At 32.1% G+C, this 13,979-nt stretch overlaps 2 protein-coding genes across 2 annotated transcripts in view; both read right to left on the bottom strand.

Moving 5' to 3' along the window:
• Positions 1-13,979, bottom strand: part of LOC145305586 (mannonate dehydratase-like) — a 284,200-nt gene that overhangs the window by 103,369 nt on the left and 166,852 nt on the right. The gene's annotated exons all lie outside the window — the stretch shown is intronic.
• Positions 82-4,053, bottom strand: LOC145312405 (uncharacterized). Its single transcript, XM_080151640.1, has 4 exons — positions 4,048-4,053; positions 1,705-2,082; positions 877-1,234; positions 82-416 (listed from the first exon to the last, which is right to left on the bottom strand). Exons 1-4 carry the CDS (start codon positions 4,051-4,053, stop codon positions 82-84), a joined length of 1,077 nt encoding a protein of 358 aa, XP_080007766.1.

Raw genomic sequence — 13,979 nt, 5'->3', positions numbered from 1 at the left:
TGAGTAACTTTGTCCCAATACGTAATTGACAAATGGTAAAATGTATACTGGCCTATCATTGGTCATTTGTATTGTATGACGTCATTTTTTTATTCGACAATATAAGCTGCTTCCCTGTATACTTTGTAGATATTCATTATATTCCTTCACTTCATCAAATATGCCCAGAAACTTGGATTTCACCTGGTAATCATTCGGGTTCATACCAATTTTACGCAATAGATCATCAAAGTTGATGGTTTCTTTTGAGATGTCTTTAAGCTTTTCTTCTTTGCTTAGAAGTATTTCCAGAAATTGTCCTATTTTTGTGTCCTTGTTTAGTCTATCCATGAAGTGATTGAATCGGTCCACCACATACTGTTTTGATTTTTTCATATTTTCTTGAAGAAAGGCCTTTGTATAAGGAATTCGAGTATCTAAACAGTTATAAGCTTCTTTAATTAAAGGAAAAACATCACGCAACCTTTTAATTTCCAAAGTCAAAGGTGATCAATTATCATTTTGATTTGTAGATTTCATTTTTGACTGGAAAAAGGTCGAAAAATTAAAAATAAAATATAATCTTTAAATTCTATTAAATTGATATCTAAATAATCGTTGCTTTCCCTTAAAAGGACATATCGAGCACTGAAACCCTCCCCCTTTTATTTTTTTGATTAAATCGAAAATAACCTAAACCCTGCGAGATACCCAAACTTGCGGGGCCTATACCACCTTAAATAAAATGACGTCATACTAGCTTTCTATTGGACAATTAAAATGTATACTTGCCTGCCATTAGTAGGTTAACCTGTGTATTGGCCTATCATTAGTCATATGTACTGTATGACGTCATTTTTTTAGAGGCACTTCAATGAAATTACTTAGAAATCTTACCTGAAATTTGATTATTCTTATTAAGAGAATACTTGTAGACATCAGAAAAGTTTGGGGCCAATTTTGCTGGATCTACATGTGTCTTATCCTGTTGTGCTACATCTGACAGAATTGTGCTAAAACTTGGAACCTTGCTCACATTGTTGTTCACTAGTTTTGACCGTCCTCTGGTTACTTTTGGCACTTTAGATTTCACTGCAAGAGTTGGCTTTTTCACACTGTTTGATTGTGGTCTGACTGATGGCTTTTTGACTGCTGTATTTTTTAGCACATCCTTAAAGTCTATTATTTGATTTTTGGTTGTGGTTGGGGGTGGTTTTGTTGTAGTAACAGGGGGCAAATAATAATCTTTGTAGTCCTTATGAAAAGAGGGTTTCAAATTCCTTGAAAATATGGTCATAAATATGCAAATGTATTTTGTACATGATATTTTGACCAATGACAACTCAAAAATGAAATCATGAAAATACAACTTTAAAAACTTTCTTAAAAGAATTTTAAGTATTTTAAAATTTAAAAAATGTATGGCTTCTAATCCAATTAATATCCGGTTCTTAGCCATACTGAAAAATCATATTTACTATCAAAATTACAGACAATTTTCCACGAATATTAAAAACTTCATAAAATCAATACCAGTTTTGTTAGCCCGAGGGGAAGAAAGTTTTAACCTTAAGATTATTAATATTAATATCTGCAAAAAGCTGTCAATGATACTATGCGATAAATAACTATTCTTTTTAAATTTACCTTTTGAAATTAGTGTTAGCATTTGTAAGAACAGCAAGAAACGAACCTCTTTAAAAAATAAATTTTGAAACACTCTACCTTATAGTTATAGTCTTCATAATAATCCTTATCATAATATTGATTGTAATATTCACTATAATAATCATCAGAATCATAATAGTAATTACCATCATAGTAATCATACGCGTCATAATTAGTTTCGGGAACATTAGAGCTATCAACATCATTTATTTCTTTCAGCGGTGGATTAAACTCATTGCTTGTGGAAAACTCTGAAAATTCTTTGGGCTTGCTGATATCCTTCGGCTTGGTGGGATCATAACCAATGTTTTCAGGTTTCCTGTCCAGAAAATAGTCGAGTTGATCCTTGAGGAAGGGATCGGCGTTTGACCAGAATTTATGTTCAGGATCCAGAGCTCGGTTTACGTCAGGTTGAAAATTCTGATCATAATTTATCTTCAAGTTTAGATTGTCTTTATTAACAATGCAAATAAATTTCCCCTCATATTGCCTAGTTAATAGCTAGTTTTTTTTCTATTTTATGGTTATAAGTCTAGATCTAGGTTTGTTTATAAAGGTTAGGTTAGGTTATATTGGGTCCTGGGTAGCCCCGAAGGGCTAGGGAAATTACACAACCCATGTTATAGAGATTAAAAGGATAAAGTAAAATTGAAGGGAAGACAACCACAAACACGTATTGAATAGCCTCGCTATAGACGGACAAACAGGCAAGATGAATTATAGAGTAGCTTTATGACTATCAATAAATAAAAATAGGTTTGTTATGGGGGTTTCTAAAAAAAGGTGGTTTTTACCACTTGCTTTATTTTAGGGCGGATTTAAACAACAGATGACGATTTCTCTTTCTAATTCAGCATTTGAGTTGAAATCAATTTATCAAGTTAAAATAAATTGAATAACCATTAGTTCTAGTATGTAAAAAAATTTTATATTGACTTATAAAAACAACTAACAACTGCTCAGTCTTTGTTAAAATTGTCCTATCGAATAGATTCATTACTTAATCCTTATAATAAAGTAACAGGATGCCTGTTGGTCTATCTGTTTCTTTGTTTGTACCGCTGAGAATAGTTCTCCTTTAAATATTACCCCTAAAATAAAAATTGGGCCAACCCCCCCCCCCCTCCCTAAAGTGCACCTAGAGTCCTCTAGGGGAGGGGTCCAACCGCTAGTTAAGTATAATCTATAATCAGCAACTTCTTAGCTATCATTAGAAAGTTGGTATATCAATTTTATACAAATAGATATCATTATTATTTTGACACTTAATTTTGATAATCTAGAATTATCCTAATGTTCTGATTTTATGAAAGGACGATTCCTAAGACTATCTCCATACTTACATATAGAAAAGAAACAGTTTTAATACAGTATAAAAAATATTGATTCCTTTACAATAAACTGTACGATCTATTTTTGACAATTTTAAGAAATTTTTTTTTTTCCACACTTATAAGATGACATAGACATATTTTTGACAAACCATACTTTACATTTATTTTGATAGAAAGTTGAATTTTAGGATTAAACTGCTTTATAATCTTTCCTTATAAAAAGTCTGAAATAGAATTGTTAGAATAGAAAACGTTGTTAAAAAACTTTGGGGACTAGCAGTGGCGTCCAAGCTTTTTTATTTGGGGGTGGTAAAAAATTAAAAAAACTTTTTTTTTTTTTTGGGGGGGGTAATCCTTATATCATATAGGTAATTTTTTTATTTAGGGGGGGGGTAAAAATTGAAAATCCAGAATTTTGGGGGTGGGGGGTAATCACCCCTTTCCCCCCCTTGGACGACTAGCATAATAAACAGCCCATTGTCCCCTCTCTCTCTGGTAGCTAGCAATTATCATCTAAGAAAGTTTTAAATTTTCTTTAACATTCAATGTCCTCTCTCTCCCTGTAAATATGTTCTCATAGCTAATTATAAAATTGAAGAAAAATAACAGTCGGGAGGTTCATAATGTTTTTATTTTCTTAAAAATTATAATCTTTTATTTTAAATTCTTTCTTTTTAAATGACTATGAAAGTATTTATTTGACCTTAAGATTTAATAGTTTATTACTTTTACTTTAACTTACCTAAAACTACAGCCAAAATTTGAAGTTTATATTATTGTTTCTCTATGAACAGGTTTACAGTCATCCTGTTCTTCTAAAGTAAATAGGATTTTTTCTAAGATAAGCCTGTGTTTTTTTACAAATAAAAAAAAACATTATAAAATGATCATGTTATAACCACTTTTATACTTTAATGTAAACAAGCAGTAATGATTTACAATGTCAACGTCAAAGGTCTTTTTAAGAGAAGAAAACCATTTTCAACCTCCTAACCGAAAGAGATATTTTCTCCGGGGGGCAGAATCATAAAATTTACCCAGGGTCATGGGATATGATAATTTAAACCGTCATCTTGGATTTTTTTATTCATAAGAATTAAAATCAACATTGCAATTTAGGTTAGGAAAAAAGTTATTGTCATCTTTTTCATTATTATTCTTATGATACCATATTCCTTGTCCCTAGAGTACATACTTGTGGTGTGTAATCAAATGAGAAAAAAAATATGTATTACAATGCACATTGGGGCAAATCAACCAAAAAGGGGATTTAATTATTTAGTACCCTTAAAATTCTTCTCACAAAAATTTCATTTTATACTTTTTTGTAGGTAATTTAACAACAAACAAATTTGCCTTTATGTTTTTTTCTGTCATTTGAATGGAACATGGAGATAAAGGTCATTTTATGAAGGTAGATAGAAAATTACCAGGTTAACCCCTCCCGAAAATAGCCCCCCTTACCCTATCCATCTATCTATCCATCAATCTATCCATATATCTATCCATCTGTATATCCATCTATCTATCTATCCATCTATCTATCCATCTATCTATCTATCTATCCATCTATCCATCTATCTATCCATCTATCTATCCATCTATCTATCCATCTATCTATCCATCTATCTATCCATCTATCTATCCATCTATCTATCCATCTATCTATCCATCTATCTATCCATCTATCTATCCATCTATCTATCCATCTATCTATCCATCTATCTATCCATCTATCTATCCATCTATCTATCCATCTATCTATCCATCTATCTATCCATCTATCTATCCATCTATCTATCCATCTATCTATCCATCTATCTATCCATCTATCTATCCATCTATCTATCCATCTATCTATCCATCTATCTATCCATCTATCTATCCATCTATCTATCCATCTATCTATCCATCTATCTATCCACCTATCTATCCATCTATCTATCCATCTATCTATCCATCTGTCTATCCATCTATATATCGATCCATCTATCTATCCATCAACTATTCATCTCTTTATCCATCAACTATCAATTTATCCATCCATTAATCTATCCCTCTATCTACCCACCCATCTATCTATCTGTCTATCCATTTACTTATCCATCTATCTATCCATATATCTATTCATCTACCTATTATTATGAAGGTAGATAGAAAATTACCAGATTAACCCCTCCCGAAAATAGTCCCCCTTTACCCTATCCATCTATCTATCCATCAATCTATCCATCTATCTATCCATCAATCTATCCATCTATCTATCCATATATCTATCCATCTGTCTATCCATCTGTCTATCCATCTATCTATCCATCTATCTATCCATCTATCTATCCATCTATCTATCAATCTATCTATCCATCTATCTATCCATCTATCTATCCATCTATCTATCCATCTATCTATCCATCTATCTATCCATCTATCTATCCATCTATCTATCCATATATCTATCCATCTATCTATCCATCTATCTATCCATCCATCTATCCATCTATCTATCCATCTATCTATCCATCTATCTATCCATCTATCTATCCATCTATCTATCCATCTATCTATCCATCTATCTATCCATCTATCTATCCATCTATCTATCCATCTATCTATCCATCTATCTATCCATCTATCTATCCATCTATCTATCCATCTATCTATCCATCTATCTATCCATCTATCTATCCATCTATCTATCCATCTATCTATCCATCTATCTATCCATCTATCTATCCATCTATCTATCCATCTATCTATCCATCTATCTATCCATCTATCTATCCATCTATCTATCCATCTATCTATCCATCTATCTATCCATCTATCTATCCATCTATCTATCCATCTATCTATCCATCTATCTATCCATCTATCTATCCATCTATCTATCCATCTATCTATCCATCTATCTATCCATCTATCTATCCATCTATCTATCCATCTATCTATCCATCTATCTATCCATCTATCTATCCATCTATCTATCCATCTATCTATCCATCTATCTATCCATCTATCTATCCATCTATCTATCCATCTCTCTATCCATCTCTCTATCCATCTATATATTGATCCATCTATCTATCCATCAACTATTCATCTCTTTATCCATCAACTATCAATTTATCCATTCATCAATCTATCCCTCTATCTATCCATCCATCCATCCATCTGTCTATCCATTTACTTATCCATCTATCTATCCATATATCTATTCATCTACCTATCCATCTATCTATCCATCTATCTATCCATCAACTATCTTGAATTTCGTGTTTAAAATGTCTAATTAGGGGTTTTGGTTATCAGAGCAATATGAGAATTTTTTAGTAGCGCAGCTACCCTATCACTAGCTTTTTGGGCCCTTTAAAGTGTAACTAGGTTAATTGTAGTCCGATTTTAGTGTTCAAAGTGTCAAATTTGGGGTCATGGAATTCATTTCAGTAGGAGGGGAGGGGATGGTGTAAATGGGGGTGGATGGGAATCCTTATTTTAGCAAGCTACAAGTTTCACTTTATTTTTATGTTTAATAAATCCATTATAAATGTGGGCATGATTAACATAAATTTTTATTAACTAATATCTATATTTATTTGATATTATGATTCTTGTTTACTGTTTTTATGTACACTAGCGGCTTCGCCCCTAGCCTCTAGGGGATTTGACCAAAGAGGTAATTAAACAAGGATGACAACATCCATGAAAGAAGCGAAGCTCTGAAATGGAAGGACAAACGAACATTAACACTTGTGAAGTGTCAGAACTAAATATTAATGCATGTCTATACAAAATAGTAATTAAAACTGATTAAATACATGTTACTGTTTAAGGACATACTGACGTTTTTAGGACTTGGTTATAGAGATGCTTTGCTTATAACAATAGACATTATTGAAATAGGAATCAGTATTCAAAAAACAGATGAATAGGATATTTTTAACATTCAAAACCATTATTTGTTGTCAAAAAAGTAAAAATCAGCTTGTTATAAATGGATGTACGGACTTTCTGGTAACGATTATAGAGTTGCTGTGCTTTCTAAGTCGTACCTAACTGTTGTAGAAATCAGCTTGAAAAAGTTTGAGATTGATAGGACAATTCTAGCCTGTTTAAGTTAAGTAAAAGAGCTAACTGTACCAGACGTACGGACGGACCGACCCTAATTATAGAAATATGAAAAAATTGAGGGAGATTTTTATTTTTGAAAAAGAGCTTTAAACAACCACAGGACCAGTAGATATATTCCCTGAAGAGTAGAATTCAATCAGTTTAGTGGTTAGCAAGATCTTAAGGGATGGGCGGACAGACAAACATACATCAAGCTACTTTGTATTATATATTAACACCTAGGGATCTAAGGAACAAAACAATAACCGATTAATATGTACATCCCTAATATTGATACATATTTAATAAATACATATTTAATAAATTACATTACAAAATTATTTGTCTGTAGATGACAATTAGTGGTTGAAAAGTTTTGACACTCATCTTAATGAACCAACCAATAAAAAATTAATGAAATTTCCTGAAGTTCTTATGCTAACGAATATAAAAACATTATTATAAAACTTTGAAGTTTGGGGACTAGTGTAATTAACAGTCCCCTACCTTTCTAAATAAAACTGCTGACTTTAAACATGAATACCCTGTAACTACATAATTTAAAAACAAAGCATTACCAATAGACAGACAGATAGACTACTTGCTAATTCCAATTTAGAATGATTATAAGAACCTCACGTTATTTGCATATTAACTTTACCTTTCCGCAGTGAGGTAGGGGACATTGGGCTGTTTATAACACTAGTCCCCAAAGTTTTACAGTTGTGTGTTCAAACGTTTTAACTACTAACTTTAATCTACACAAGGGGTAATTTTGTGTATTATCATTGGGGATGTACAACAATTTATTGACCTTTGTCTTATCCCTTTAGATCCCTGATATTTGTAATAATCTATAGAAACGATTATTTAGTTACATTAAAACATCAAACATAAAGAGGTTTAGATTTAGGTTTAGCCCCCCCCCCCCCTCTCCATCATTTAGTGCAATAGAACTTGAAAATATTTATTATTAACTTTAATTCTAAGTCAGAATCAATATTTCCCAATATGTATATGTTTCTGTGTCTTTTATTTATTTGAATTGTATCTTAAGTTTTGACTTTAAAAGCGCATTTAAACGCCTTTTCTTACAAGCTTTTCGTGCACCCATGTTCAGAAAGCGGGCTAAAAACCCCTACGGGGGCGCGGGGGGGTAAATGAAACCAGTACTGGCGATTAAAATATGTCTTTGGGTAATCAAATATCGTTTTTTTAGCCGGCAACACCCGGTGAAAACATGTTTCCTCTTACTGTCTTCTTAAATGTTGATTAAAAAACAAACAAATAAAAACTAAAATCTTGACTTCAACTAGAATTATTTAGGACTAATTTCTTCAATTTGTGTTTTTTTCTTATATACTGTCAAAATATATGTAATGCATGACTCATCAGAAGTTATTTTGTCTAATTACGTTAATTCTAAGAGATGTTATAATACTTTTAAAATTGTTGGTGAAACACAAAAAGTATGCCTTTTTCTGTAAGATAATTTTTGCATTTCTTGACTTCCATGCATTAGAATGCTTACTTAAAAAGCGTATTTTTACGATTCCTTTGAAATCTGATGTACATTGGGTATGATAATACTCATAGAATGTTTAAAACTTGATTTGGGGGTGGTGAATTGTTGCCCCTTGTTGCCCCTATGTGCAATGTTAATAGAATTTACGTGAATATTGTGACAGGGGTAAAATTTAGATTGCTAAACTTCTAAGATATGGAACTCCTTTATTGGTAATTTTTATAATCAAGTAGGGTGGGAGGGGATGGGGTAAAAGGGTGGAGGGAGGAATCGTTAATTTAGCACACTGCAATTTTCACTTTATTGGAGAATATAAAAATCTGGTGGGATACACACCGCCTTAGGAAAAACATGTACATGCAACTGAATGCCGAAAAAATTTAATTTTACAAAAAATATTTTAGTTCTATGCAAGACTTTTAAAGTGACAAAACACATGCTATATCTAATTAACAAATTTCATAATTTAAAATTTTACAAAAATGTACATTGTTCTTTCGCATAAACAATATACAATTACAGAAAATTAAAAAAATACTGTTTTTAAAATTCTTTATATAGCAATTTAGTTTTAGATAAATTTCTTAAAACTGGTTTAAAATACAAATAATAAGTTTTTATATACATTAATGAGATCTTAAGAGATGTTATTATAAGGACTATAAACTAAGGTACTCCCAATTATGATACACAGTAGTTTCCCAGTGTAAATTATTAGTGGGAAAGAATTGCAACTGTTAGTACTTTGTATCTACAAAAGTAGACCTACTTTATGTAAGTTAATGTCATGTTTAAAGTTAAAATAGCCCATAACAGACAAATAAATCAAGATTTATGAGGAATTCACAATGCTTATAAACATTAAACTTTTTAATAATAAGACAGTTTAAAGCACACTCGCTTATTTTGTTAACATAATCAAGTAGACGTAAAAACGTTAGTGTACCGTGATGTCGATATTACATCAACCATGGCCACTTTTTATAAATGCCTTGTAGGTAGAAGTAAAAATTATAGTATCATATAATGTAAGGTAGTAAGTTCTTTGTCTGAAGCTAATGATCTCGAAAACTGACAGTCTAAATTGGTTTTACTTTTCACTGTTTAGGGAAGATTCATTAATGACTTTAGTAGGTTTTAGGACATTTTCTGACACCGGGCCTTCGCCCTCCCCTAGAATCTAGGGGCAAGAGAAATATTGTAAAAATAAGTAAGCTAATTTTTTTATATAACATAAATGTCCAATTATTATACTTTTAGACTAAAAACTCCGGAACGACTGAACATAACTATCCTTGCTAATCAATGATTAAGAATTAAACTTGAAGATATTCCTTGTCAAAAGTATTTGCAAAAGACTTTTCATTAAGAAATGGCATGGTAAACTCTGGCATATCCAGGTCTGGAGGAGCATGTGACTGGAACAATGATCTGGCAGCTGGAACTTGCAGTCCTGCAGGACGACTGGAGGTACCGCAAGGAACAGTGGATGGTCCACAGTCCAATGAATTGATCCAGGAGTCCATTTTTCAGCTAATAGGATAGGATTTAAATTTTGTATTCTCTAGACTTCCCAAAAATTATGATTTTCTTCTAATTAAATATGGAATTGAAACAATGTAAGGTTAAAATGGGTATAGGAAGTTAATCCTTGTAAAGATGTAACTGCAAAGCCTAAAATATGTCCATAAAAAGTTTTACCATTAGGAAAATTATACCTGTCCCCACAAACAAAATTTATTTTACTTTTCCGTCCAAAATAAAATCAACTCCCCCCCCCCCTCCCTTCAAGTGGCCCTAGAGGGATAAAGGGTTAAAAATCCACGCAAAAATCATGCGGGTTAAAATCTGCAGTTTGAAATTATATGCAAAATATACAATCAAACATTGTATTAGCTAGAGAAAAAAGAAAGAAAACAAATACAGTAAAAATAACGGTATAGATTTTTTCTTATAATTTTTGGAATTCCACAGTTATAGAGTAGCTAGATACATAGATAAATGAAATGGTCATATTAAATATAAATCCCATTAATTACCTACAGGGTTATCACTATTAATGACAATTTAATTGCAGTTCATATGTATAATTTCTACGCAACAAGTTACGCAATTCTGCGTAGTAATTTGTCACCGCTTCTTGGTTTCATTTTGTTCTAGTTGACCGAGCAAGTTATATTGATAATAACACTAGTTTGAACATCATTACTGTACAATTTTTCCATTCATTACTCTAAATTTGTCGCTGATTTTCATTTTACAAATAATCTGGAAAAAAAACCAGTTTATTTATCTATGTTTTACTAGAGGTTGCCCCCATAGCATCTAGGGGTTCCATATTTGAAGGAATATAGAAGGGCAGAAAAATAGCCTAAAACAATGCCCAGTCCAATTTATAAAAAAAAATTTGATTGATTTTTGAGACAATTTGTCCAGTTATACAAAAAAGCTTACTACTTAAAGATTTTTTCTGGAGTGATTTTATTTTATTTAAGTCTTGGAATGGTTATGGTTATTTCTTGATAGTTCTACCCCTTCGAATACAGCACCCCTAGATGCACGGGGCTGAGCCTCTAGTAGATAAAAAAAGGAAAAGGCCATAAAATTTGTAATTGTATATTTTTAATGTCTTTTTTTCTCGGAATACAAGTTCTTTGCCAACTAATTTTGTAACATAACTTCTATATGTCGGCTTTCTTGATACGCTACTTAATTGTAACATGATTTAATTCAATTATTAGTTTAGTAGTAGGAGGCAGGGATCTAGAGGGATAAGACAATGGGCGATAAATTGATGTACATCCTCAATGCTAATACAAACAATTACTCTTTCTGTAGATTACAATTAGTGGTTGAAACGTTTGGACACTCAACTTAATAAACCTACCAATAAAAATCCATTATAAGTCCCAAAGTTTGTTCTATGGACGATTTCTCTTGGGAAGGTGTAGGTAACCTACCTCAAAATACTTATAGACCTTCCTTGGACATGCAAGAATCTTCACTATAAGGGAGAACCATATAGGTTCTGCGATAGCAGATATAATACAGACATCCTGTTACACTTATAAGGGTGAATATTTTAGTTAACGTATGAATTCAGTATTTAGTATTAAAAGTTAAAATCATCCCAATGACAAAAAGATATGTACTATAAAAATCACAATAAAATACTATACACTATAACCATTAAAAAAGAAAATTAATCCTCTAAAGAACGTATCCTATTTTTTTTGTGATTTTGTTTTAACCCATTCGTGACGAGTTCAAATTTTGATTCACCGGGCTTCAATAAAATAGATTTTTTCAATAATTGCTCCACAGAATTAAAAATATAAGGTGTCAAATCAAAGATCTTACCATTTTTATTCATAATGGCATTTTTTTTTTTGTTGAGTTTTAGTACCTTAAAACCAAATTAATTTAAAAAAAACTTAAATCACCTCAAAAATAAGAAGACGATTGCTTATCTAAATTCTATGGATCATTTTACATCTTCTACTTACTAAAAGCACCGACTAGCTTATAAAAAATCACAAAAATTAGGACACGTTCTTTCAATATAAATTAAACTACATACATTTCACTTTTTCCCATCTTTTTGAATCTTTTATTATGTCCACATATCATAAATTTTCACATAATCATATAATTTCACATGTAATATGTGTGGGGAAAGTTTATCCAGTAGTGATGTCAAGAATAGACTGAGAGAAACCATCATCTCGGACAAATATAGCGGTGTTTTCTCACCGTATAATTGGTCGGTCGTGCGGGGTTAGTTTGTGTGTGTGTGTGTGTTTGTGCGTTTACGCGCAAAGCGCTACAGGACAGGTGTAATAAGCTTAAACTTATTAACCGTTCCATATTTAGGGCATATCCGTATATTCCATTGTGATGGAATCATCACAACAATTTAAAACTTGGTTGTTTCTCTACCTATAAAGTTTATTAAATTTGTTAATATATAATCATGTAGGAAAGGCTTAAACTTTCATTTTTTGTGAGGCCATTTAGACTTATTTAGCAGAGAACTAAAAGGATAAGACAATGGCCGATAAATTGATGTACATCCCCAATTATAAAATTACCCCTTCTGTACATTACAATTAGTTGTTGAAACGTTTGAACACTTAACAAAAATAATAAACCAATCAAAAATTAACTAAAGTCCAAAAAGTTGTTAAGCCAACGAATAAGAAAACGTTATTATAAAACTTTGGGGACTAGTCTAATAAACAGTCCATTGTCTCCTCTATCTCTGCTTAATTAGCCCATTAGTGCCGAGCGCCACTTTTATGGGCCGATCGAGCTGTAAGTTTCAGGGAAGCTTTATAATGGTCAAAACGGAATTCGTATTTTTTTGTTTTGCTCTAGTGGCGTGCACAGGAAAGTTGCAAAAAAACCCGGTTCGGCTTGGCCATAAATACCAACCAGGCATTAACACCCGTTTTTGGTGCTTTCCCCCAGTTTTAAAACCCGGTTGACCTGTATAAACCCGGTTATTTTGACCAAAAATCGAAAAATGTAATTTTTGAACGCCAAAAGTGAGATGAACACTTTTTAGAACTTTGATACGATCCGTAATTGAAAACTACACAACCTCATGTAATCTAAAGAGCTACAAGTATAATACGAAGCGATTTATTTCAAATTTAGTGTTTCGGCTATAGGTGCCGCCGTTTCGGGTTAAAAAAACCGTTGCTCGAAGTTTTAAAAGACACACACTACAAAAAAAGAACATATAAAATTTGGGTGTTACATATCAGAAAACGAGCATAAAACTATTGGGTGACACCTATAGAGATTACTAGGGTTATTAGGGTGGCTCAAACCCTTACTAATGACGTAAACTGTTATTTTTATTGGTTGAAAAGTTAAAACCGGGTAATAAAAACCGAAACCGAGCCGGGTTTTAAAATTTTCGGGTATTTATGGCCAAGCCGAACCGGGTCATAATAGGGCGTAAAAAAACGATAAAAAAATCATATAAAAAATTATAATTTGAATAAAACGAATTCGCAAATAGATGTACTTGTCAATAAACATTAGATTTCACAAAAAAAATCAGCGACTTTACTATAAAAACAAAAAAGTTAGAAGGGGTATTTTGAATTTTCATGATTTTCAAATTTTGTTGAGCTATACCAGCAAACGGAAGTAAGCTAAACTGCCTGCTCCAGGGGGAAATGAAAGTCAGGGTAGTAGAGGGGGGATTCATTCTGAGAATGATGCAATTATGAAGCCGGAAACCGGTTTTTTTTCCATTTTTCGGAACCGGGTTTTGATGCCCGGTTCGGCACTAATGGGTTAGAGTAACGTCCATATTAAATCCTCCAAAAGTAAATCAAAGTTTTTGGTAATCC

Source organism: Acartia tonsa, chromosome 2 (genome assembly GCF_053477335.1).
Source record: "Acartia tonsa isolate MP-2025a chromosome 2, ASM5347733v1, whole genome shotgun sequence".
Classification (NCBI taxonomy): Eukaryota; Metazoa; Arthropoda; class Copepoda; order Calanoida; family Acartiidae; genus Acartia; species Acartia tonsa.
The sequence above is the reverse complement of the archived record's forward strand: the minus strand, read 5'-3'. Positions and strand labels throughout refer to the sequence as shown.

Coding starts and splice junctions, on each gene's coding strand:
- LOC145312405 (XM_080151640.1), bottom strand. Junction 1,235..1,704: donor ATGAAGACTATAACTATAAG/GTAGAGTGTTTC, acceptor TCTTTTCATAAG/GACTACAAAGATTATTATTT. Junction 417..876: donor TAAGAATAATCAAATTTCAG/GTAAGATTTCTA, acceptor ATAACTGTTTAG/ATACTCGAATTCCTTATACA.